Raw genomic sequence first — 24,688 nt, 5'->3', positions numbered from 1 at the left:
GCCCCTGTCCCCGGCAGCCAGGCCCGAGCTGCCTCCGCAGCTGAGTTCTCTCTGGCAGTCACCATGCTGTAGAAAGCAGTGGCTAGGCAGCCTGAGAAGTGGCTGGTCGTGCTCCCCACCCAGGCCCAGCTGCCAGGGACAGGAGCTGAACAAGCCTGCGGTGGAGGCGCAGCAGAAGGATAGAGCCCTTCCTGCCTCCCCCCTGCAGGCTGAGCAGAAATCTGGGGGCACTTGATGCTGCTTGGCCCCTCTATGCGTTGCCTATGTTTGGATGAGATGTAAAATTGTAGTCCTGAACATTTGTAGTGATTCCAACTCTCGTGACCCTTTCCAAGAGTAAAGGTTGTTCACCCGAGGGCCTCCACCAGATTCTACGTTCTTTACAGTGCCTGCCTAAGTCAGCCGTTCCAGCTAAAGAGGGTAGTCAGTTGCTGCGCTAAGTGTGCCAGCCTCTTACTGTTAAACGGCACCTCTGCTCCACCAGTAGGTGACTGCATTTCAGTGGTAAGCGAAATGGTTGCCAACTTTCATGATAATTATCGTTTTCCTTAAATCACTAGCTTCCTGGAGTCAAGTGGATATGTGATGATTTCAGCCTTCATTCTTAAAGAGAAACTAAGTTTCTAGCTCTCATGGCGGTGGAGAAAATGTGACTCCAGTGCACCCTAAAGGCTCAACAAGCAGAAGGCATATAAAAAGAACAGCAAATCTATTATTTGTACATAATCTCCTGATTTTAAAGTCAATTTCATGATTTTTGCTGTGGCTGATTCATGATGTTTATCCGATGAAGTGAGCTGTAGCTCACGAAAGCTTATGCTCTAATAAATTTGTTAGTCTCTAAGGTGCCACAAGTACTCCTTTACATTTAGGGTTGGCAATACTGGATGCCTCTCATATGGGGTTGAGAGACTTAATTCCTAATCTGCGTGGAGAGGCTTGGCTGGAGTTCTGTGAGCTAAGGGGGCTGGAGAGGAGCTGCTGGGTTATGCTGTTCAGGCTGCGCAGACTTAGGTGGTCCCCGAGGCTGGAGCCCTGGCCTATTTGGTCGCCATGTATACGATGGATCCCCAAAAGGCCTCCCCCTCCTTGTTTGTATCTTACGGGGACGGGCATTGCGAAACAGTCAGGCTGGCCAGCTGGGCGGGGACTTCTGGTAACTGGGTCAGCAAAAGCCAGGAACAATCCGCACTTTCCAGTGTGGAAATGGGGGGGGGGAGGTAGCTAGCCTCACGTTCACATCCCATGACTAGCCTCCTTCCTTCTCCCTTGCATTGCACCATGGTGGGGGTCGGGAAAATACACCTCCACTCCCCCATCAGCCCTCTTGCATTGCACCGGCCCGGGGTCAGGAACACCCCCTCTCCCATCAGCCCTCTTGCATTGCACCGGCCCGGGGTCAGGAACACCCCGCCTCCCATCAGCCCTCTTGCATTGCACCGGGGCGGGGGTCGGGAACATCCGCTCTCCTATTAGCTCTCTTGCATGGCACCGGGCTGAGGGTCTGAAAAGTACACTCCCGCCCCCATCAGCCCTCCTGCATTGCACCGGGGCGGGGGTCGGGACGATGTTCTTAGGGTTGCCCAGAGAAACCTTCACTGCAGCTCCCTTGCACGTTATGCAGCGGGAGGGGACGGGAGACTTTGCTCCCGCCGTGCGTTGCCCAGAAAAGGTAGCGCTGTGGCCCCGCGGACCCCTCCTCGGGGGGTAGGAAAGACCCTTCCCCAGCCGAGCTCGGGGGGGGGGGGGAGGCGGCTGCAGCGGCGGATTTTCCGCCGGTTTCACAACGCGGCGGATTTTCTCTTTCGGGTTCCGGCCAGTGAAATAGAAACTGTCAGGCTCGCCCCGCCTCCCTGCGGCGCGTCACCCCCGCCCGGGCGGCTGCTCGGGCACCCGCAGCGACCTGCTCTTCTGCCTCTCGCGGAGTTACCAGCTGGAGCTCCGCGCTGCCGATGCTTCCGGCCGGCGCCCCGCTCACCGGAGCCCTGCCTCCCGCGGGGGCGCGTAGCGGCAGGTAACGCGGGCTGGGCGATGGGTGCCCGGGGGGGGGGGAGACGGGCAGCTCCCCAGCTGGGGGTGCTGGAGCCTCTCGTTTCAGGGGTCGCCCTGATTTCCCCGTCGCGAGAGCCTCTGCCCCTCTGTTAGGGGAGGTAACTGCTCCTGGGCTGGGGGCCTGGATGCCGCCCTCCAAACCCACCGGCTCCAGGACCTGCTCTCGAGCCCAGGCTGGGGTTTCCCAGACTCTGCGCAGTGCTGGAGCTGCCCGCTCCGCCGGTGGGATTTCATTTGTTCAAACACAATTTGCAGTTAAGCGGTCTTGTTTGTAAAAATGCTTTGGCCGCTGCTGCCAAAACTGGAGGGGAAACGAGCTGGGCGCAAGCTGCCCCCTGTATTGGAGGGGGATGCTCCTTGCTCTTAGAAAGAAACGTTGCTTGGAAATGTGTAAAAAATATACATATGAATTTGGGGGAGGGGAAGTTAAGGAGAGCGGTTAGAGTATTAGCTTTTCCCCTGTGACACTTTTTCTGGGTTTTACTGACGCACACATGGAAAGATAGAAGAAGTAGTGAGTAAGACAGTGTAGCAGGTAGTAGCGTAGACTTTTTCTATTGAAGAGAAATGTTTAGTGTAACCCAACCTATTCCCTGGGGTTCCAGCAGGGACATTGCTCACAAATTAACACTCCCTGCCCAATATCTCCATGGCTATGAGCATGGGGATTCAAAACCAAATTCCCATGAAAGACTTTTCCTGTAAACAACTGAAATACATCTGTTCCTTTTTTCTCCAGTCACACCATGTTAGCACACACCAATTTTCCTCAGCTGTGAGGGGAAAATGGCAATGTCTGAAGGCTATTTTTAAGGACTTCTGGAGAGAGGAAAAAAGAATATTTCTTTGGCCCACATTGAAGTATGTGTTCTAGGTTCTTAATCATGGTGGGGGCCATGCATCTGCTTTGGTCATGTATTTTACTATGGCAGGTTGTATTATTAGATCAGGTATGGGAAAGATGTAGTCAGAAAACATATTCCTCCAAAATTAGGTTATGTCCCTGCTAAAGAGGAACACAGCTGATGTAATGCACCAAGGTATGCCTGTGTATGCTCCTAGTGGATCTGTGGCTCACACACTTGAAGCTCGAGTTGGCCAGGATTGTGTTGTAACTAGCTGATAAAGCCCTGATACCCAGTAACCTTTTCCACCTCCCCTTGAATTAGTTAAGTACTATGTTAAGCATTGTTGGTTTAAAGGCTACATCATAAACTCTAGACAGGGTCCACTTTAAATATAGATAGAACAAATGGCTGTTCAAGGTATCACAGTTGTAGCAGGTCATATTGTTTAATGGCATTGTATAAGAAGTGACCGTGAGGTGCAGGCATGTTCTCGTTTGCCTGTGAAAACCCTTTTGAAGGGACCCCGGTCTCCTAATGAAGATTACTGTCCAGAAAATATTCCATCACACTGTCTATATTCAATTAATGGGATAAAGACACAGGGACAAATTCTGCTTTGAATTACACAAATGAAAGTCTAGAAACTCCACAGAGTTTAATGAAGTAACACCAAATGTCTGTCTATGGAACTCAGCACAGAATTTGGCCCCATATTGGTAGCTAGTGGCAAATGTAAAAAAAAATGGGGGAATGTCCAGGAAGTATCAGGTCTTTGTTAGTATGTGATAAGAAGCCTAGGGATGTTACTTAGAAGGTGCTGGGATTCCTACCAAAGTACAGGTCCGTATTCACGGGTTCTATCTAACTTATTAGCCTGCGTCTAGCAGCAGTCTGTCAAGTTTGAAGATTCCCTTCTAGAGTTCTTTAGGCTGTAGATTGACATGGTTCTTGTCAATTTCATGGCTCCTCTCCCCAATCTGAGCAGCCCTAAAGACAAGAGTGTGTGGTGTTTTGTGTTTTTTTTGTTTTTTTTTTTTTAGAAAACACCACACACACTGTTGCAGGTGTCTTTCCTCCAGTTTTATGGAGCTGTCTGTCTGCAGACTAAAGGAGATATAGTTGTGTTGGTATATATCTGGAAGGTTATCAGGTACAATCATTAGGGCTAGAAGTTTTTTTTTCTCCTGTTGAGAGCCTAAATTTTGTAGAAATAAATGTCATAGGCTTTTCTGCAGGGAAAGTTTCTTCGGTGGTGGGAGAGTACTTTCCAAGCCATGTCATTCTTTCCTTGAAAGCTCTTAAAGTAAAAATACAGGATTCACTCTTGTGTATTACTGATGGCCAGTCACACTACAGTAAGACCATACCTTTTTCCTCATTTAAAAAAAAAAAAAAAAAAGCCAAGTAGAGATGTGTTTTCAGTGAGTCAATTAGTTTTCATTTTCAGGCTCTGATCCTGCAAGGATTCCTGTATGGATGCAGGTGCCCTGGGGTCTCAGAGAACTGAGACCTCCAGTTACGTGTAAGGTTTTTGGTTTCTTTTTAAGATTGAAAATGTAGAAGTTGTTAAAGCAACAGGTTTTTCTTTTTTTTTTTTTTGTGAGGAGGCTTGTGACTAAAAACTGCTCTTGAAAAATAGTCTGACTTGATCATCATCATATGAATAATTAGCAAGTGATGACAGGATAAAGGAAGTCTCATGCTTAAATTTTAGTCAGCTCATATAAATGCATACATTTTATATTATTTGGCTTCTGTAGGTGAAAGCAGAATTCCATTTACAAACATGAGTAAAACCAATTTACAGACTTGATTTCTACAAACATTTGGACAGTGCACTGAAGTGGGAGTGACTTGATCCCTATTTTGCACATTCAAATATATGCCTTACTAAATAGGCTTGGGGGAAAACAGTAAATACGCCAGGGGCAAGTAGGAGCCATCCTTGTTGCGTGGTGCTTAAGATGTTAATTTCTGTGGAATTTTAGCTTTTTTTTTTTTAGTTAAAGAAAAACTTTCTACACCTTATTGTAATGAAAATCATCTTCCAAATAAAACAGCGTTCATTGCTTTCCCCCCCACCTGCAGTAACTTCCAAAAAAATCTCTGATGCAGTCTGCATTTTCCCCAAGCCATAGATAAGGAAAATTGACAATATTCTGACCATTTTCATTGCTGGTTTTTTGTGTCCCTCCCACTCTCATAATGCTAGTAATTATTGCTAGTGCCATGCTTTGCTCAGCTCCCCTAAAGCCCCCTTCTTAAGGGCAGGGGCATATGTGCTTGCATTCACTTGGTAAGGGTGATCTGAACTGTTCTAGGTTAATGCAGCAACATTAATTTATGATGCACATGGGTGTGGAGAGATGCTGTTGCTTTCTGCCTCCTCTTTCTAGCCAGGGACGACAGAGAAGTGGGGGAGTATGTTGCAGAGCTACCACTTCCCTTTCCGTGGCCTAGATCTGCTGATTATTCCTGACCTACACTCAAACCTGCACCATGTGGTCTGAAGTTATCAGCCATGTCATTTGCTTTACTTTTCTCCAATGCTGGTTCTGACGTAAATGCTCTCTATGTGCGACATATTTGCCAGAAGGGTTCCATGACCTCACAGGGAGGGAAGCAAAGATAGCATCTTGACCAGAAACTACAGCTAGGCGGGCTGCACTTCCTGATAGCTGTAGCAGATTATGTCTGCTACCTGTCCTCAAGATGAGTAGCTTGTACTTACCTGGTTTTTTTTAGGTGTCACTTTCTGGTTTTCCTCTGCTACCCTGGTGTATGTGGTTATGTTAGATTATGGAAGAAGCAAACAGAAGATCTGTGAATGGGCTGCACTTTACTCCATTCTAGGGAGAAAGCAGGATCCTCTTTCCCTTGTGTATCCAAATGGCAGGCATAGAAATTAAAATGTGGAAACCAACACTGCAGAACTGATTTCCTACCCTACTCGGAAATCTAGATCTTTTTGATTCTCATGTGCACTGTCATCTTTTTTCTTCAAAAATTCCCCTTATCTGAACCTTGTGATCTTCAGCTTTTCTTTCCATGAGACTAGTGAAGTGATAATCATATGAGCATGGGGCAGTCATTCAGTTTTAGGAGGGCTGTCATTTCTGGACAGGTTTGCAGAGTGGTTTGAAAAGAACAAACAAAGGTGCAGAATTTTGTGCAATCAACTGTGAAGAGGGACTGACTATACAGAAAAATCTGATTGAACTCATTGTATTAGGGTTTTTTTTTATGGTTTTGTGCAGTGCAACCAGAATTAATTTCAGGTAAGAGTTCATTGGCTAATGAAATCTGCATGAAAGAGAGCCCCCTTAGTCTTATTTAACCTGCATTTAAGGGGGCTGGTGTGTGGATGCAGTTTGAGTAGGAAGATTCTTAGCATTTGTGGGTTGGAGAGTAATTTGGTTGAAATAGCATTGATTTTAAATTTGTTAGTGAAAAAGTGCTCTATGTAACTTGAAAAACAAATTGAAGAAAAAATAAACTTGGAATAGAGAGGAGGATGGTAAGGACAGACATACTTTTTTCATATTGCTGAACTGTAGCATTTTCTTAGCTCCTCTTACAGATTTGAATACTGAGCATTTTCTAGCATATATACGCTGTGGCAAATTGGCAGCACTACTTTAATGGGTCCTGCGCTTTCTCTTCTTGGGGAGGGTTCAGGGTTATTAACTGCCCCACTAGTGTCCTAGAGGAGGGGAGTGGAAAGGGAGGGACCCGGGCCCATCCTCTACTCCAGGTCCAAGCCCAGGGATAGCAGTAAACCGCTTGAACTAGTGGTTCCTTCCCCTGGGCTACTTCTCTCTCCTGCCCTTCAGCTTGTGGGGCTTCCTGCCCTCCCTCAGTACAAACCAGGTATCCCTTTACCTCAGGTCTTGGTCATCTTAGCCCACCACAGCACTTCTCCAAACTCTCCTCTGCTTCCCTCCAAACTGCTCTCTGCTCCAACACCAATCCACTCTGCTTCAACTCCTTTCCTTGTCTGATTGAAGCAGGGGGGTTTTATGAGGTGCTCTAATTGGCTTCAGATGCTTTAATTAATCTATAGCAAACTTTCTTCCCTCTTCAGAGAATAAGGCTCCCTTCTAACACTCTCCTGCTACCCTCTGGCCATGCTGTATCACAATACTTGTATCTTAAAGTCAAACCCCATATTTTTTATACTGTATAGATTACCCTGTGGCAGGCACTAGTGGTGATGCACCGTTTAATTTGTACCATGGTATTACACAACCTGCATTTTGCTTCTCGCATTGTTTGCTGATCAGTATCCTTGATCATTGAATGCTTTATAGGATATCTAGTGTTCTTTGGGAGTCATAGCAGAGAAGGAGAAATGACACTTTTTTGTAAAGCTGTTGTTCACTTCTGATATAAAAACAAGTTATATTACTAACACTACTTCAGTGTACTGCTAATTATGTGCAGATTTACTAATTATATGTGGAAAAAAGATTTCAATTTAAAATCTAACAGTATAATAAATACACATTTCTCATCCTGTTCTTGTCTATTTAGCCAAAACTATTTGTTTAGATGCTAGTAATGCTTATAACATTTATTTTTGTTTGCCTTTTACAGGTGAAGTTTAGAAAACCAGATAGTAATGGAGTATATGAGCACTGATAGTGACAATAAAGAGGAGATTGACTTGTTGCTAACGCACTTAAATGTGTCTGATGTGATAGACATTATGGAGAACTTTTACCCAAATGGAGAGCTGGCAGTTTACGAAGACAGTCTGATTACTATGTGTCAAGAAACTAATCAAAATGGGGGATGTACAGAATCCTTATTATTCTGTGGAAGAGAGGTTTCTTTTCTGTCATGTGTCAGGTACGGGACTGAGGAAGACTTGCTCGCTTTTGCAAATCAGGTGTCCAACACTGCAAAGCAAATTAACGGACAGAGACGACAAGAATCTGGAATCCTATTAAACATGGTATGTCATTTTGCATGAAAAAGAGAATAGAAAATTTTGAATGTAATTACTGCAAACTAAAAACAAACCTACAAATTCTTAAACATACATTGACATAGTAACAACCAACAATAACAATAGGAGGTATCTCATAATTGTAAGGAAAAGAATGATCAATAAGATTATTCCACTTGAACTTAATCAAAAAGCATCTCCCCCAAAAGTCAATATTGGAACAGTGTATCTCAGTAGAATTACTTCTCCCTATTAGTGTTTACTGGTACAAAATGTGATAATCTGATATACACACAATCCATTTACAGACTGTAGAAAATTACAATAAGGAATGGTTAGCAATGCAGTGATTGTTTAAGAATTACAAAACGCTTTGTTACCATAACTGTCACATGCCCCTCATTTTGAAGTGTTCATTTTGGTCCCAAAGTTATTTGCATTCCATAGAAGTCTGTTGTTGAAAACTACTTACATTCATAAATAAACTGTCATGGAAAGAAGTGGTAGAAAGAGTTATGCACAAAACAAATGAATCCCAGAGCATTTAAAGTTTCCAGGATGGATTTTTATTATTTTTTTTTGTCTCCCTCGTTTTTGATCTTTGCCACACTTTGCATCCCACGTTTTGGCCCTTGGTAGGTAGAGAGGTATGTTTGTTACCCATATATATATATATATATATATATATATATGGGCTCAAGTCCAGAGTTCAAATGTTCCCAAAGTTCAGATCCAGGGTTTTCAGACTGGGGCCATGGGCATATATATAATATATATGAAAACCCTGGATCTGGACTTTGGGAACATTTTAACTCTGGACTTGAGCCCACCTTTTATACAAAGCCGTGAGTAATGATAACTATGAGTGGTGGCTTTCAGAGCAGTCCTATTATTACACGTTCTAAGATTCAAAATTAAAAGCTCACTGGGAGTTGGTGAAAATCTAAAAGTAAGGGCTGATGGTTTCACTAATTCTTGATCTTAGGTCATGGGGTATGAAGAACTTGTTTTTGCTGACTCAAAGCTCTTGTCATCCTTAAATCTGCTAATACAGTGGTCTTCCAGCTGTCAGGAGACCTTCAGGTTAAAGATTGAGCGTACATAAAGAACAGACTAGTTCTAAAGCTGAATGAAAAACATTTGAGTCTAAACTCTCAAATGCGCTGTTTATTGTATACTGTACCATGCCTATTTCTTTTCTTGAGTTCAAAATTCTCTCTCCGTCTCTATCCTAATCTAAATATTAGCATGACCTCCCCCATCACCAAAACAGTCCTTTTCAATATGTTCTCTCCGTTATGTTGGCAAGGCATTAGCGCAATCAATCCCAATTGTCTCAAATGTTTATAAGTTTTTCAAACAGTGCAGTATTTTTATGAACATATGTTCACTTTTTAAAGTAGATGACACTGTGAAATGTGGCTTTGCTTATTTAGCCTATGCACAGAAACTATTGAAAATATTGTGCTGCATATTTGTGACGCACCTGGATAGACTTTCAATTAGGTACACGGTTATTTTGTGTGCATATCATTTATGCAGATAACAGATGTGTATGCATGAACCTGCAGTTTGTGGGTGCATGCAACCAATTAAGCAACTGAGGAGTGGAGCCAGGGTATTGCCAACAGGTCACCTCTATGTGGATCCACCAGTCTCTGCCCACTGAAAAGTGGAGGAAGATGCCAGAATGATTGTCATCTTTGGTCTGCTACTGTGGAAGCAGAGTGGTTCCACTGCTATGCAGGTGTTGGTGGGACAGATGTCCCTCTGTCCCATTCCTTTCCACTCACTTACATAGCTTGGCCTCAAGGACTTCGTTCTGGGATGCAGGAATTGCTCTTTTAGTGAAAAGGCTCCAGGGCTTCTGTTTTTTAGTTACTGCTGTACCCTGTGTTTTAATAACCAAGTTACCTGTGTATTTTTCAAGCCACTTTAAATTAAATTAGATATAAATAAATGATCAAATAAATGGTGATCATAGTGTAGGGAACTGTTTATTTTGCTACATGTTCAGTTGCTCATTCCACTGAGGTGAGAGATCAATTATCCTCACAAAATTTGCTGGGATAGCACACCAGAAATTGTGATTTTTGACAGATTCAGGCCTCTAGTGTTAGATTATTTTTAATAAAGTTTTCATCTTGTTTTTTAAAATTGCTTCAAAGCATCTCCATTTTCTAAACAACCCAATAGCTAGATTTAACAAAAGTGAAATTACCAGTTGCTCCGTTGATCTTGGTTTTCCCATGGAGCCATTCATATGTTTTTAGGGCTCCAAGATAAAAAGTCCTGTGTCTTCCAGAATACAGAATTGCTTTTGCTCCTGACAGAGTCATCAAAGTTTGCTCTGGCAGAATTTTGGAATCAGAGAGAACTTCCTGATGATATCTTGTGGTCTGGGAAAGTATGAGAAATTTTATAAGGGGAAAACTCACAGTTGATCTGTGGCAGAGGCCATAATAGTTTCTTACAAATGTATTTGCTAATTTGTAAAAGATGGAAAAAATTCCTGAGAAATACGAAATGTTGTTCTACTGGAAAACTTATTACATTCTTCAGCCTCTGTGCTAGTAATATATGGAATGAACAGAGAGATGGACATTAAATATATATTCTTTTTGCATCAGTTTTTGCTCCACTGTCCACAATGTGTATGTATTGTAATTTGAAGTATAACAACTTGTCTTTGTGTCTGCTCATGATCATCAAAATATAAACAAAGCTTTCATTATTTTAACATCTTGAAACAAGTTTAATATTAAACTTGTTTCATCTTATTCTTGCAGGTAGGTGCAATACATGACTATCAGTTTTGTCTGTCAAGAAAATCCTTTTGTTATTGAAAAAATCTGCTGTTATTTCAAGCATAGACAGATTAGATTTGTTTTTACATGAATGACACTTTAGAAACATTAATCTCCACAACATGCTATTGTGTGTAGTGTGCAACTGAGGTGCTTTGCAATACAGTATGTGAGACACCTTGTGTCGTAGGTGTGAAACTAATGTACTGCATAGGTCTGTTTTTGTTTCTTTGTGTGAATTCAGAACCTTGTTAAATCCCAGTAAACAGACTATCCATATCTGGAATATAATATCTTTATAGTAAAATAAGACTGAATTAATTGAAAACTTATTCGCTGGAAGTATAATAGCATCAAAGAACGAAGTGCTTCATATATCATCAATAACGTTTACAGATTTATAAAATCATGTAGAACTTTGTTTCATGGTATAATTCAAAGAATGTGAGGACACATGGCAAAGTTTAAGCCATATTTCTGCCTTTTAATAAGCTGCAGAAAATCTCATTTCTTGATGATTTGTAAGTATTATTCCCCTGCACACTGTGATGTTAGGAAATGCAGAAAGTCTTACTCATCTTCTGTAACATAGCTATTACTCACAGACTATGTGGCATAACAGGTTATCAGAACCCAGTAAAGAACAAACAAGCCTTCAGGTAAACTTACACAACCCTCATGGTCAGTCTCAGTAAATGTGGTGGTGTTGCCAGGCAATTAATTGCAACTGATAGAAGATTAATCATTGGATAAAAATGTAAATATATCTGCCAGTAATGAGCAGGCCTCATGCTATTCTCATTCTATGTTTCTAAATAAAGACTACTAAATTATATCACATGTATGCAAAGGAAATGCTGAATTAAGTAGACTTAAGTGATGACCCTTTCACTGCACGTGTAGAATTTTCTGCAGTTGAAGTACCTACCTTTCTAACATTTGGTTTTTTGCTATTTTTTTCTTTTATAGATCACTCCAAAAAATGGGCGCTATCAAATTGACTCCGATGTGCTTTTGTTTCCATGGAAGCTGACCTACAGGAATATTGGCTCGGATTTTATTCCTCGAGGAGCTTTTGGAAAAGTGTACTTGGCACAAGACAGAGAGACAAAAAAGCGAATGGCATGCAAGCTGGTATGTTAGTATCGCACTTTTCTCCCCCAAATAAATATTGTGCAATGTGATATATTTAATGCGTTAAAAGAGGATATTTCTGCATTTAATTTCAGTGCTAGTTGCGGGTATCGCTGTTGGTTTTATTGGATTAGTGGGGGGAGGGGGAGAAATGTTCTACAATTAACCTTTGTACTAATACATTTTTTTCAAGAGTGCTTAGTGTTTGAATTACTAAGCATGGCTTTTTTTCCTGAGGCACTGTCAGCAAAAATTTGAAATGTTGCATTCTGCATTTTTTAAGAAAGTTCATTTCTTTAGAGGAAAACCCTCATTTGGGGGATGTAAGAGGTAAAAGCTTCAGCATTCTGAAAACATACAATGATTTGTGTAACTTCAGTGCTGAGCAGACCTGTTGCTTAACCAGTATTCTTTAGAAGTATTTACATTAAATCTTACAGCCATCAGTATAACACAACATTGGAGACGAAATCCTAGCCCCATTGAAGTCAATGGCAAAACTCTCATTGGCTGACTCAAGTGGAGCCAGGATTTCATCCTGACTCTCTCTTGAATGAGAGAGACTTGCATTAAGGCCCCAGTTCAGCAACACACTTACATGCTATTGATTTCACTGGGACTTAAGCTCATGTATAAAAGCTTTCCTATATTAGCTTAAGTGAGACTAAATATGTACTATTTCCATATTTGTTTTGGGTGTATTGTAAGGATAAGTAGAAAAAAAATCCATGATTTTCCACAGCCTAGGGTTTTGTGTCAGGCCCATCTCTTGTATGGAAACAACTCTGCATTTAACTTTAAAGTATTATATTGTTTTTAATAATAAACACATCGGGCCAAACTAAGGCTCAGGTGGAGCCATGCTCCATGCCTTCTCATCCCCCCTTATGGGCCATGTAACAGTGCCAAGAGTGGGTGCCCTCCTTGCCTTTGCTCAGGGAGCATGGACCTGGCTTTCCCCTGTGCAGAAGAGCTGGAGAGAGGGGCTCACATGCCCTTTTCCACCCCATGCACCCAAACTGGGACTTCTTTAGTTTGGCACTTAACCACAGTACACCTCAGGCTTAGGATTGTGCAGCTATGCACTATGCAAACAGTACTTCTCAATGAAATAAAAATGAACCTCTGAAACAGCTGGTTCGGAGCAGCGAATGAGGAATAAAAGAATGGCCGTTGACCTTTGTAGCTGCAGATCCCTGCTCTGTATTTTCTATCAATGCCACTTAAAGAATAAACAAAATCCAAGTGGTCATTTCACAGTGACTTTCTTTACCATCGTACCTACGGTAGCTTTGTGATTTTGATCAGGATTTAACCCAGGTTTCTCAAGTTGCTGAACTTGTTTGTTTAGTTGCAAGTGTAAGTAAGGATAGCCACACCTGTTCAGACAGATGTGATAGCAGGGGGTGATTCTCACAGTATAGAGGAGACTTCAGATGGCTAATCGGAAAATGGAGCTTTTTCTTTTCTTTTTTTTTCTGAGCCAGGAAGTCTGGTCAGAATTTTGCATACTCCTTTAGGTTTTGATGGGAATGGATGTTGCTAAATCGCTTTGCCTGGGACGGTACAATCTCTTTGGGCATAAGTCCAAAAGCTGCGTCTGTTTTACACAGGATGTGTCTGAAACCAAAAGGAGGGACAATTCAAGAGAGCAAAACTAAGCCTATTTTAATGATTAAATAGTTGTATTTGCCTTTGTTTTTAGTTTACATATAGAAAACCTAGCCATAGAACAGCTAACTGGTCTGTCTTTGTTTTGTCTCAACTTGCTAGGTCCCAGTGGAACAGTTCAAACCATCAGATGTTGAAATCCAGGTCCGCTTCCGCCATGAGAACATTGCTGAGTTATATGGTGCTATCCTGTGGGATGAGACTATCCATCTCTTTATGGAAGCAGGAGAGGGAGGATCTGTCATGGAAAAGTTGGAGAGCTGTGGGCCTATGAGAGAATTTGAGATCATTTGGGTGACCAAGCATATCCTCAAAGGACTTGATTTCCTTCACTCAAAAAGAGTCATCCACCATGATATAAAACGTATGTATCTTTCATTCTTTGTAAGGCTATTTCTTTTACTTGTTACACACAGAATACTTACACATTTCTTTTTAATGCTTCTACTGTAGGGGACAGTTTTGAGGTGCTGAGGACCATCAAATCCTATTGGCCTTAGAGGGGAATTGGCTGACTGACACTCATTATCTCACGATATCAGGCCCTCAGAATAGAAGCTATTTAAACTTATCTTCTTACTGCTTTTCTTTAATGATTCTGCTGCGCTGAAACATCGCTGTTTGTTCTGGACGGGAACGTTACAGCCGCTTAAGTAATCCAATTCAAAATGAAAAAAAGAACCTGAAGAGTTCAAACATACACTCTGATCGATTGGGCGAAAACTTTGCCTCTCTGTCTGTTTTTTCCAAGGGTGAACAGTTTGCCCTTCTGTTTTCGTTTTACAGTGTTGGTTTTTGTGTTGTGGCTTTGCATTGCTGTTTCTGAGACTTTGTTTCCACTCTGTAATTGAACTAGGCACATAATTAATTTTTTATTGGGGATTATAGTTTACCTTCTATCAAGGCAGCTGTAAGTGCTAGAGCCAATAAATACTACTTCTGCCCAGCAACACCACCAGAGCTCAAATCCTGCTTGTCTTTCTCAGGGAAGCATGGTTCTTAATTAGTATTTGGCCTCTAATATTTATTTTGCAGCTGATTCTTGCTAAACGTGGGGGTTTAAAAGTAGGACTTGAAACATTAGAACTTACTGTTAGAGTAACAATACACAAAATGGTGGCCACAGTAGTTTGTCAAGAGCTGCTTAATCTGTGCATGATTTTTAAAAAAGAAATCTTACAAGTAAACTTTGAAACAGTGGCAACTATTAAGTTAAATCATTTTTTTTCCTAGTTGCATTTTGTGTGTCTTTTTCCAGTAAATATCTTACAGAGCAATTCAGTCATTGACTGTAAGAATGGAATTACTTAAAAGCCTTTCTAAACACTATATATGAATGATGGGTCTGATAGAATAATTGATACATATTTGAGGTTTGAAAGAATTTCAACTCCCCTCTTCCCCCCGCCGCCCCAATTTTCCAGCAACTTTTCACTTCCCTGTTTTGGCTGGGTTAGGAGCATTAGTTAGGTAGATCAAAACGCGGGCTTGAGAGTACCCGTTTTGATTGTTGTCACCACAAGCCTGGATGCTGTGTGGTGGTGATGCATTGCATCACCTTGTGGTGACAAGATGCGTCATTGTCAGGAGAATGGGGATAAGAGAAGAATTATGTCTAAAAGGAGCCAAGCAGCCTGCTGCTAGCTAGACAAAACCACGTGTGTGTGCAGTGTACTGAATGAAGCCGAGGGATGTCAGTGGTGTTCCCCTCCTCCTGTTTCTATCTGAATGAAGAGCTTGACCATGGTGGAGAATGTGTATTGGTGAAAAAACTAACTGTAAATGGATGGGGAGGAGGAGACTGTCTCTGATTCCTGGAGCTTTTAGATATTTCATCCATTCTACAAGTTGAAGTTTCAGAAGTGAATTTATGTAAAATCTCTGGAGCTGGCAATGAAGTCTTCTGTCTCCTTTTGGAGGAGGGGCAGGTTGCAGTGAGTGTCTCCCTCTCGCCTTCCAGGTAGAAAGGAGGGGACATTTGTGAAAGGGATGAATCTTTCTTTAAGGGAGAAGAGGTTAAAAAGGACTCCCAGCTGGGACAATATTTCTTTCCCCTCCAGGTTCTGTTGCTGGGGAAATCTCAAATTTCAGGATCCACTTCAGATTCCCCTACCAGCAAATCCTCCCTTCTCCATCCCCCAGTGGAGGAGAAATTCAGGGGAGCAGAGCTCCCCCAGGCAAGGCACAGGAAGAGAAACTACCCCTTGGCTTTCAGCTGCACCTCTCTGAGCTCCTTATTTTTAACCCCTGGCTAAGATGCTGTGATATCAAGAAACTGCTCTTTTGGGGCCCAATCCAAAGCCCATGAAAGTTAATAGGAGTCCTCCCATTCACTTGAGTGAGCTTAGCATCAGGCCCTTGGTATTTGCAGCCCGGCCAAAATGAGGAGTTACTGGAAGTCTTGTGCTAGAGCTTACCCAGATAAGATTTCAAGCACTTATCTCAAACTTTGTAGTCTAGGGAACAATAAGTGCGGTTTCAGGTACCTCTCCCAGTTACTACTTGTATTTGTAGCAGGGTCATGTTCTGCACTCTCTTGTTCACTTTCATACCATATTAATCTGTCTTTACAACTGTGCTAACAGATAGATGTGAATAAATCTGTGAAACCAGAGAGCAGATTCATAACCAGAAAACCAGCTGAAAGCTCACTTAAAGAACAAGTAAGGTGCAAAATTATGAGTCCACTTCATTTTTCAACTTGCATGAAGGTGGATTCTCAGGGACCATGAGGTTGGATTCGGTTTTGGTTTTTGAGTTTTGGGTAAGCAGGAAGTCCCCTTTTAAAATACAAATAGCTTCCTCTACTCATTTGAAAAGAAGAATAGATGCAAGGATTTAGCTCAGACTTTCCAGACACAAACAAACAATCTCAACCCATAAGTTGTTTTTTAAACATGGAAAGTTTCATCCCCCAAAGAGTTGGGTGTTTTTATTTATTTATTTATTTATTTAATTTATTTAAGTTAAGAGCAATTGGAAACAACACTAATGATTTTTCTTGCAACTTAAACTATGATGTTCACTACCCTGAAAGATAAAATTACATAATAAACATGTGATTCTGCAGATTACTTGGTACTTGCATTCAGGTTCTAGGATAACTACTGTAGCATGTAACCCGCACTCTGATTTAAAAGACAATCCTGCATGGGTGTAGGAAACCATGAAAGAGACTCAGAGCAGGCCTGTGGCCAGGGGAATAGCCACTCCATGTATTCTCCCTTCCCAATCATTTTTACTAGGAAAACCATCAAGAAGTAATTGGTCTGAACAGTATTCAATTCAATTCCTCACTGCTGAATTGTACAGAAGGGGCAGTAAGGCACAGAGGTGGTGGGGGAAGCCAGTGGCACCATGTCAACTGAATGATGACAGCTGCCAGTGAGGCTGAGGCTCATAGCTCTGCAGAGAGAAAAACCCTACATGTGAAATCCCGCTCCGCTCTGAATCCTACGACCCCTAAGGAGTTGGAGACTATGCCATTTACCTGCTCCATGAAGCCCAAACACCTCGAGATGACCCTTGTGGAATTGTCAGTGCCATCCCTGTGGCTTTCACTGTTGGAAAATAGTCTGACTTATAAGATCCATGTAATACTTAGAGCTAAATAACTTGCTGCCAGTAATGGTGTTGATCTGTGAAGTGACATATAGGCTGAATATACGTTTAGAGCTAGAGTTTGGGCTGTCTTCCCTTTTCCCATTCTAGTTCTGCACGAGACGTTTATATTGTACAATAAATGGCACCAGCTTGCTAGAACCTAAAACCCTGTCTTTTTTGTTTGTTTACCTTTAGCCAGCAACATTGTTTTCATGTCAACTAAGGCCGTTTTGGTGGATTTTGGTCTAAGTGTTCAAATGACTGACGACACCTACTATCCCAAAGACCTCCGAGGAACAGAGGTATGAATGTGTGCACAAGAAAAGCCCTATGATTGCGTCATTGAGAATTATTACAATGCAACAGACTTTCCAGAAGACTTTAGTGAAATTAATGTTTTATCATTTTTTAAAAATCAGATGTTCTCACACTTAATTCATTTTGTGACATAGTCTTAATTACAAATGACATTTTTAGATTAGTGACTGGGGAAGTGTGACTGTTCTATCTTGTAAATTTGATTTATTATCCTCAAACTTGCCCATTTACTAACTATGGTTAAATCCAGATCCAAGGGCGAAATTCTGGTCCCACTAAAGCCAATGGTAAAACTCCCATTGACCTCAGTAGGGCTGGTGTTTTATTCTGACGGATAGCTCCACAAGGGGAGTTAGATGCCTAAATCCAACATTTGGATCCCAAACCCCTGCTCAGCTGCACCCAACCCTGTAGACCTCTAAATCCCCTAGGTGCCTATGTTTCTGATGGTGAGCACGCGCAAATCCACCTCCATCCTGACACCTGGTGCCTAGCTTTCACTTAAGCTCCAGCAGGATCCTCAAACCTGACATTCCCCCATATAGGTGTCTAAAATAGATTTTAGGCCCCGATTACACATAGCTGTAAGCTCTTGGATAAGCCAATGGGGCTCCTCACAGGCTTAAGTCTTTCCAGGATTGGGGCCTTGCTTAGCAACCGAGAAGCGGCAGTTGGCTTGGATGGACGAAGAAAGCGTGGCCTTGCTTAGTATTGCCAAAGAGGCTGTGCTACAGGAAATGTTTCCGCTGGAATGCTGACTCTTGTCATTTTGATAGCCTTTTCGAACAAAGAATAAGTATGTATTTAAAGGAGACGTTTACATAACCCTCTCCGGAGGAGTGACGTGCTACTTGCAAGGGCAGCACAGACTAGTACATTTCAAAGACGCAATTGATATTTCAGGGAACGTTTTGTTTGAGGAGGATGCTGGAACATTTTTTCTGGCTTTCCAGTCAGAAGAGTTTTGAACTGAAACATTTTTACCTTACTAAAAATAACTAGCTCTGTGCCATTAAGCTGACAAAATGCCTTTTCATTCTGTACGACAGTGTTGGGTTTGGAGCTGTGTGGTAGGAAAGAGGTGAAATCCTGAGGGGGACTTTCTAAGGGAGGGAGAAGATGTGTGTAAATGGGGAATATTTAGGTTCGTGTCATGGAAAGGTGGAGTTGGGCTTGCTTGGAATTAGACCAAGAGTGCATGAGCCAAGTTCAGCTTAGTGAGAAAAACACACACTTGCTTATTTATGTAGGATTGATTAAATGGCTCTGTAGTGTGAAGCCAGTTAGGTGCTCACAGTCCTGTACCTTCACAAGGCATACGCAAGTTCATCCAGTCCCTTAGTGCACAGACACATCTTCCACCTTCTTTGGAGAAAAGAGAAAAAAAAAAAAAGACACAGAGGGGGCAATAGTCCTCTGTGGTTGCTGTGCTGTTGGTGCACTGCAGCCTCATGAGAGACATAGGTGGGATTGTGGAGAATGGGGATGGGGAGACTCAAACTTTAGGTAAAGCTTTGTGAGAATGTACACAGGCTACCCCATGAATTTTAGGGCCTAGAAGGAAAGACTCATGCTGTGCTTCCTGCTGGCCTTTATCTCCCTTCAACCCCACCCTCAACAGTGCCTGCTTAGCTTGCAAGGTTGCTGTGCCATCAGTGGATGGCCTAGCTGCCACTGCTCCACCTGTGTCCCCTCTGAAAGCCCTAGGGGGATGGTTACTGCTATTCTCTCTGTCTAGGCAGGTATTTATACTGCAATCACAGCTCTTTATCTGAGTGGTAACTGGTGGTAACGCTGTGTGTGACTTGCCACACAGCATTCCAAGGTTAAGTTCTTGTTGCAGGTATCAGAGGGGTAGCCGTGTTAGTCTGGATCAGTAAAAGTGGCAAAGAGTCCTGTGGCACCTTATAGACTAACAGACGTATTGGAGCATAAGCTTTCGTGGGTGAATACCCACTTCGTTGGATGCATGTAGTGGAAATTTCCAGAGGCAGGTATAAATACACAAGCGAGAATCAGGCTAGGGATAACAAGGTTAGTTCAATCAGGTTAGTTCTAGCAGTTGAGGTGTGAACACCAAGGGAGGAGAAACTGCTTTTGTAGCTGGCTAGCCATTCACTGCTTTTGTGGTTGGCTAGCCATTAAACAAAGACTCTGAATGGCTCGCCAACTACAAAAGCAGTTTCTCCTCCCTTGCAGTTCACACCTGAATTGCTAGAAGAGGGCCTCACCCTCCCTGATTGAACTAACCTCATTATCCCTAGCCTGATTCTCGCTTGTGTATTTATACTTGCCTCTGGAAATTTCCACTACATGCATCCGATGAAGTGGGTATTCACCCACGAAAGCTTATGTTCCAATACGTCTGTTAGTCTATAAGGTGCCACAGGACTCTTTGCCGTTCTTGTTGCAGGATGATTTCGGATAATGCCAGTGCTGTTTTACCAGTAGTTTAGAGGATGCTGGATGAGGGGGAAATGTACACTAAAGCAGATATACTGGCCTGCAAACCTAATGGGTGGACAGTGCAATGGCCTATTGAAATTTAGCTCTCCATGCCCATGAGCTGTGGAAGTGCTGTGCAGATAGCATCATCATCCACCAGCAAGAGGGAGTGCCTCAGGCAGCCTGGCCAGCTGATTACTGAATGGAGCTGACTGGCTCCAAATGAGGAGGCTGAACTGGAAAGTGTGATGGCTGCATCTTGAGGACATGCAGGGTGTACACTTGAACAAATGGGGCGGGGGGGATATCACTATCCAATTGTGGTGCCTAAACTAGAGGGAAGGCAAAAGTAGAGGCTCACCTTCCTTTGAATGCCCTTCTCAGATTTACATGAGCCCCGAAGTGATACTCTGCAGAGGCCACACGACAAAAGCGGACATCTACAGCATGGGGGCTACTATCATTCACATGCAGACTGGCAGCCCACCATGGGTGAATCGATATCCTCGCACCGCATATCCATCGTACCTCTATATAGTAAGTATCCATAGAACAGCTTAGATCAGACAGCCAAAGACAGAGAGACCGCTGGGTTCTTGTTGGTAAATCCCCAACCTTCCAGGGGAGTCTGAAAGTATTCGCTGCCAGAGAAATGATACCATTGGCCCAGCTCTGAAAGAAATATTATAGAGGAGAAAAGCAGGTTGTGATAACTTAGGAGGAGACACAGAGACTGAGAGCCAATATTAAGATTAAACAGCTACCTTTCTATGGCACTTGGATGTGCTGTGAGGATGAGCTTAGAGTTGTGCGAAACTTAGTCATTTCAAGTGCATGTCGGTTCATATTTGTTACCGTTACAGGGTTTGAACAAACCTAAAAAACCCAGAGAAAAATTAACTAAAAACCTCTAAATTTCACCCAATTTTGCACTGAAGCCTGGCAAATTTCTCATGCACAATGCCTTAAATGGGTTCCAGTTTGCTTAGAAGGTTTACAGGCCTTTGGCTGAACCAGTCTGAATCTTCAGGTTACATTTAAACCTGAAACAGGTGAGGTATGCATGATAAACCTATTCCATTGTGACTGTTCAGCACAGTGCCAGAGTGGCAGGTTTTTATAACTTGTGAGTTATGAGAGGGGAATTCCCGATCGTCGAAACTGCCAGTGGCAATGAGGAAGTTATCATCTTAATGCTGAGAAGTCTTTCCTTCTTGTTTGCTAGATACACAAGCAAGCGCCCCCGTTAGAGGACATTGCAGAGGATTGCAGCACCAGCATGAGAGAGCTGCTGGAAGCTGCTCTGGAAAGGAACCCTAATCACAGACTCTCTGCTGCAGACTTACTAAAACATGAGGCCTTGCATCCGCCACCAGAGGACCAGCCACGGTGCCAAAGTCTGGACTCAGCCCTGTTTGAAAGGAAAAGGCTGCTGACGAGGAAGGAGCTGGAGTTGCCAGAAAACATTGCGGGTACAACAGCAAGCTTCCCACTCTTGTGCTTTTATACTGTGTTCCCTATCTACATTGTATTCACTGAAACAAAGCTAAAGGGCTTCAGGGCCTCTTGACAAGAGAGCTCAGTAAAAATCCTGACAAGATGAGGTCAAATGCAGGTCTCAGTGAAATATGTGGCAAAACTCCCATTGACTTCAGTAGGACCAGAATTTGGCCTAAATTCTGTAATTCCAGAAGAATCAGCTGGCCAGAAAACCCAGGCAGGCCTCCAGGACAGTTTTTTAAAAGTACATATTACTTTCGTGAATTGTTTGACCTCTCTCCAGTAATAAGACCATTTTATTATTAGCTTTTAGTTTGGGAGTTTTTTAATATGACTTTGTTTTATTTTAAAAACTCTTTTATACCTTGACCATGAAGTTGAGGAGTGTCAGCACTGACATGCAAGGCCTCTGAAAGGGGCTGTTTTAAAAACAAAAAGCAAATAATTACCCACATACCAAGCTACCATACTGTGTGTGATACATGCTTATGAAGGGTGAGGCATGAACCAGTTAAAACCTTACGGGGTTCAAGAATATAATATCAGGTCTGAAGGGAGATCTGGTGCCAGCAAGCTGTTAAGACTGTATGTCTCTTTTCCTTTCTTTTAAAATATTTGTAGTCTACAAATACTAGTAAAATTTGGTGGATGCATCCTGGCAATAGGCACTTAGAAAAACAAAACACAACCAAACAAAAGTCCCAACCCTGATGAAATGCTTTCTTTTATTTACTTTGATTTAAATAATTTAAAAATACACCTATGCACATGCATAATCAGTAATACAGTGCAACAAAACCCCAGCCGCATTTAAAGTAATAAAAATAAAATTGTGTTTCTATAATGGTGCCGTCCTGCTGTTTGCTTTGTTAGGTGCACAGTCCTTTGGCCGCTACAGCACTCCAGAGGCAGGGCTCTGTTGAGGATCAAGGGACATTTGGCCATTAGTCTGGGACTCCTGAGTTTGGTGTGTGAGTGCCCAGGACACACATAAAAGTGCTCAAGGGTGTTCTGAGGTTGCAACAGCTTCTTCAGAACCATTGCAATTCATGAAATTATGTGCTAAGTAAAGCAGAGACCCAGCCACAGTTCTGTACTTTGCAGTGCCTAAATGGAGATGTAATCTGGCCAGTGGAGGGTAGTTCTCAACTGGCATAGTGCCAGCAGAGCTCCATCTATTACACCAGCCTCTCCTGTGGAATCCTGGTTTAGGGGAATGTCAGGAGATGATGGAGTTCTGCTTCCTTCTGGCAATTCCCAGCTGGTATAAGGGCCTTTAGAGACCAGATAAAATTTTCATTCTGCTCTATCATCAGGGCTCTGGGAACCTAGGAGTTGGAACCAGTTCCAGCCCATCCACCTCCACTCTGAGTGAATCTGGCCCTTTTTTTTTGGTCTGGAGATGCCGATGACTTACAATATTTTGTTTAAAAATTTAAGCTTTTTTTAAAAAAAAAAAAAAAAAAAAGTCCAAAAAAGAGTAAAAATAAAAATTAGGCCATTAAAAAATGTTGGCAGTGTTTTAGATGAGTTTTTGTCTTGGATTGTAAGGCATTAACACATTTCACCTCTTTCTTTTTCAGATTCATCTTCGTGTACAGGGAGTTCGGAGGAATCGGAATTGTTAAAAAGGCAAAGGTCACTGTACATAGACCTTGGTGCTTTAGCTGGCTACTTTAACATTGTTAGGGGACCACCAACATTAGAATATGACTGACTCTAGTGATCTCTTGTGTCTGCTGGTCAGAGTTGGAAATCTGTCTCTTCAAGCTAATTTTGTGTATAACATAGTGCCTTTTTGAGCTGTAAAATGTGAACTGCTTTTAACTGCACAGATGATTAAGCTAACTGATTTGTGGACTCTGGTAAATATATCCCAAGCAATAACATGTTCCTTGACAGCAAACCAACAATACGAAGGAGAAAAGTTGGGAATATTGTTGGGAATATTGTTATCTGGAGACTTTCCATGCACTGTGTGTTTTTGTACATGCACTTTACATGCTGCGGGCTATTTACATTTTATACAAGCAGAAAAATCCTTTCATTGAAAAAAATTGAATATTTGGGGGCAGATCCTCCAGTGTGACTGAGCTGCACTCACTGTAAGTCTGGCTGGAAAGACTTTGGGCCATCTTTGGCAATCCTACCCAATCTTCAGCTGGCTCAGCCTTCGGCCAATCTCTCAGGGCAGATTAGGGCAGCCTTTAGATTGACATGAACCATGCCAACCACCAGTGGGCCTTGGAGCTATGCATCACTGGGGCACGGGGGTGTACTGGTCACTGTGTCTTTGTTCTTTCCACATCAGGAAAAAGTGGGGGTATGTAAGGAGTTTCTGTGGTGGCTCCACAGCACCTGGAGGTTCTCTGAGAAGGGAGAATCCTCCACTGGCTGTAGGCCAGCTTTGTGCTATGAGAGCAGTGCAACCTCCCTTCATAAGCCAAGCATTTTGGCCCTGAACCTGCATGTGATTCTAAATGTTATGTACATTAGAGCCAATGCAAGTATGTCTAGGGCAGCGATGAGTTTGCTGCCAGTAATGTTGAGAGAATTCCTGATTGTTGTATTAATCACTAATAAGCTGAACAGAATGCTTTAAAACTGTACATGTTGAACTGACTTAATAACTATGTATGGGAAAGCATGTCAATAGTGACAAGCTGTGTTTACGTTCCTATGGAAACAAAATGTATCTTGTTCTCGCTATGCCTAATATATCTAAAACGTGATGTTTTGGATGATAGTAAAACTGTGTAAACTACATAGTTCTGTACATCCCATAGGATGAGAATGTAAACTTTTATAAAACTCTTCAGTGCTTAGGATCATATCTCTCTTAAGCATTTGTTAAAGATGGCATACTATGTATGTTGTATGGCAAATCCCTTATGAAGCAAGGCCTCATTTTTAGATGTAAATTATTTGATGGCACCTATCCAAGAGATGATCTTAAACTGATTATTTTCACTTTGATACCAATATGATTGGATGAATAAATCCAATGTGTTGTGTTAAGTGTTCATTCTGTCAGTTCTTTCAGGATATTTAGTTATGGCTGAATTGCAGAGCCAACTGGGAGAGCTTACAGTGGGCTTGTGGAACTCTGTTTACACCTTCCCCTGCCAATGTAAATTGCTCTTGTCCAGTGACAACGTGCGGGTTTGGGTGAGATCAGTGTGACAGTTCTTTTGGTGTTCCCAAACCTCTCTGAACTACCAGGTAAAAAGGAATGATCTTCATGCCATCTGCTTCCAACATTTAGAAAAGTTTCCAAGGTACCAACTTTCAAATAAACGTTGGTGGAGGATGGGGATAGGTGAGGTCTTGGGGTGCTAAGCCTGCAGTCAGCGGAGGGT

General features: G+C 42.4%; 1 protein-coding gene across 5 annotated transcripts; it reads left to right on the top strand.

Annotated features, from left to right (window-relative positions):
• The first annotated feature begins 1,560 nt into the window (after positions 1–1,560).
• Positions 1,561–24,352, top strand: MAP3K8 (mitogen-activated protein kinase kinase kinase 8). 5 transcript variants are annotated; one of them, XM_038393408.2, is made up of 8 exons: positions 1,561–2,014; positions 7,497–7,857; positions 11,628–11,792; positions 13,566–13,827; positions 17,262–17,368; positions 20,214–20,366; positions 21,055–21,301; positions 22,913–24,352. In XM_038393408.2, the coding sequence occupies exons 2-8, from the start codon at positions 7,522–7,524 to the stop codon at positions 23,044–23,046; spliced, it is 1,404 nt and encodes a 467-aa protein (XP_038249336.1). In that variant the 5' UTR covers positions 1,561–2,014; positions 7,497–7,521; the 3' UTR covers positions 23,047–24,352. The 5 variants fall into 5 exon arrangements, with proteins under 5 accessions (XP_038249336.1, XP_043365446.1, XP_043365447.1 ...); XM_043509511.1 differs by having other exon boundaries at positions 1,576–1,672; XM_043509512.1 differs by having other exon boundaries at positions 1,592–1,735; positions 7,494–7,857.
• The last annotated feature ends 336 nt before the right edge of the window (positions 24,353–24,688 follow it).

This window comes from Dermochelys coriacea, chromosome 2 (assembly GCF_009764565.3).
Source record: "Dermochelys coriacea isolate rDerCor1 chromosome 2, rDerCor1.pri.v4, whole genome shotgun sequence".
NCBI lineage: Eukaryota > Metazoa > Chordata > Testudines > Dermochelyidae > Dermochelys > Dermochelys coriacea.
The sequence above is the reverse complement of the archived record's forward strand: the minus strand, read 5'-3'. Positions and strand labels throughout refer to the sequence as shown.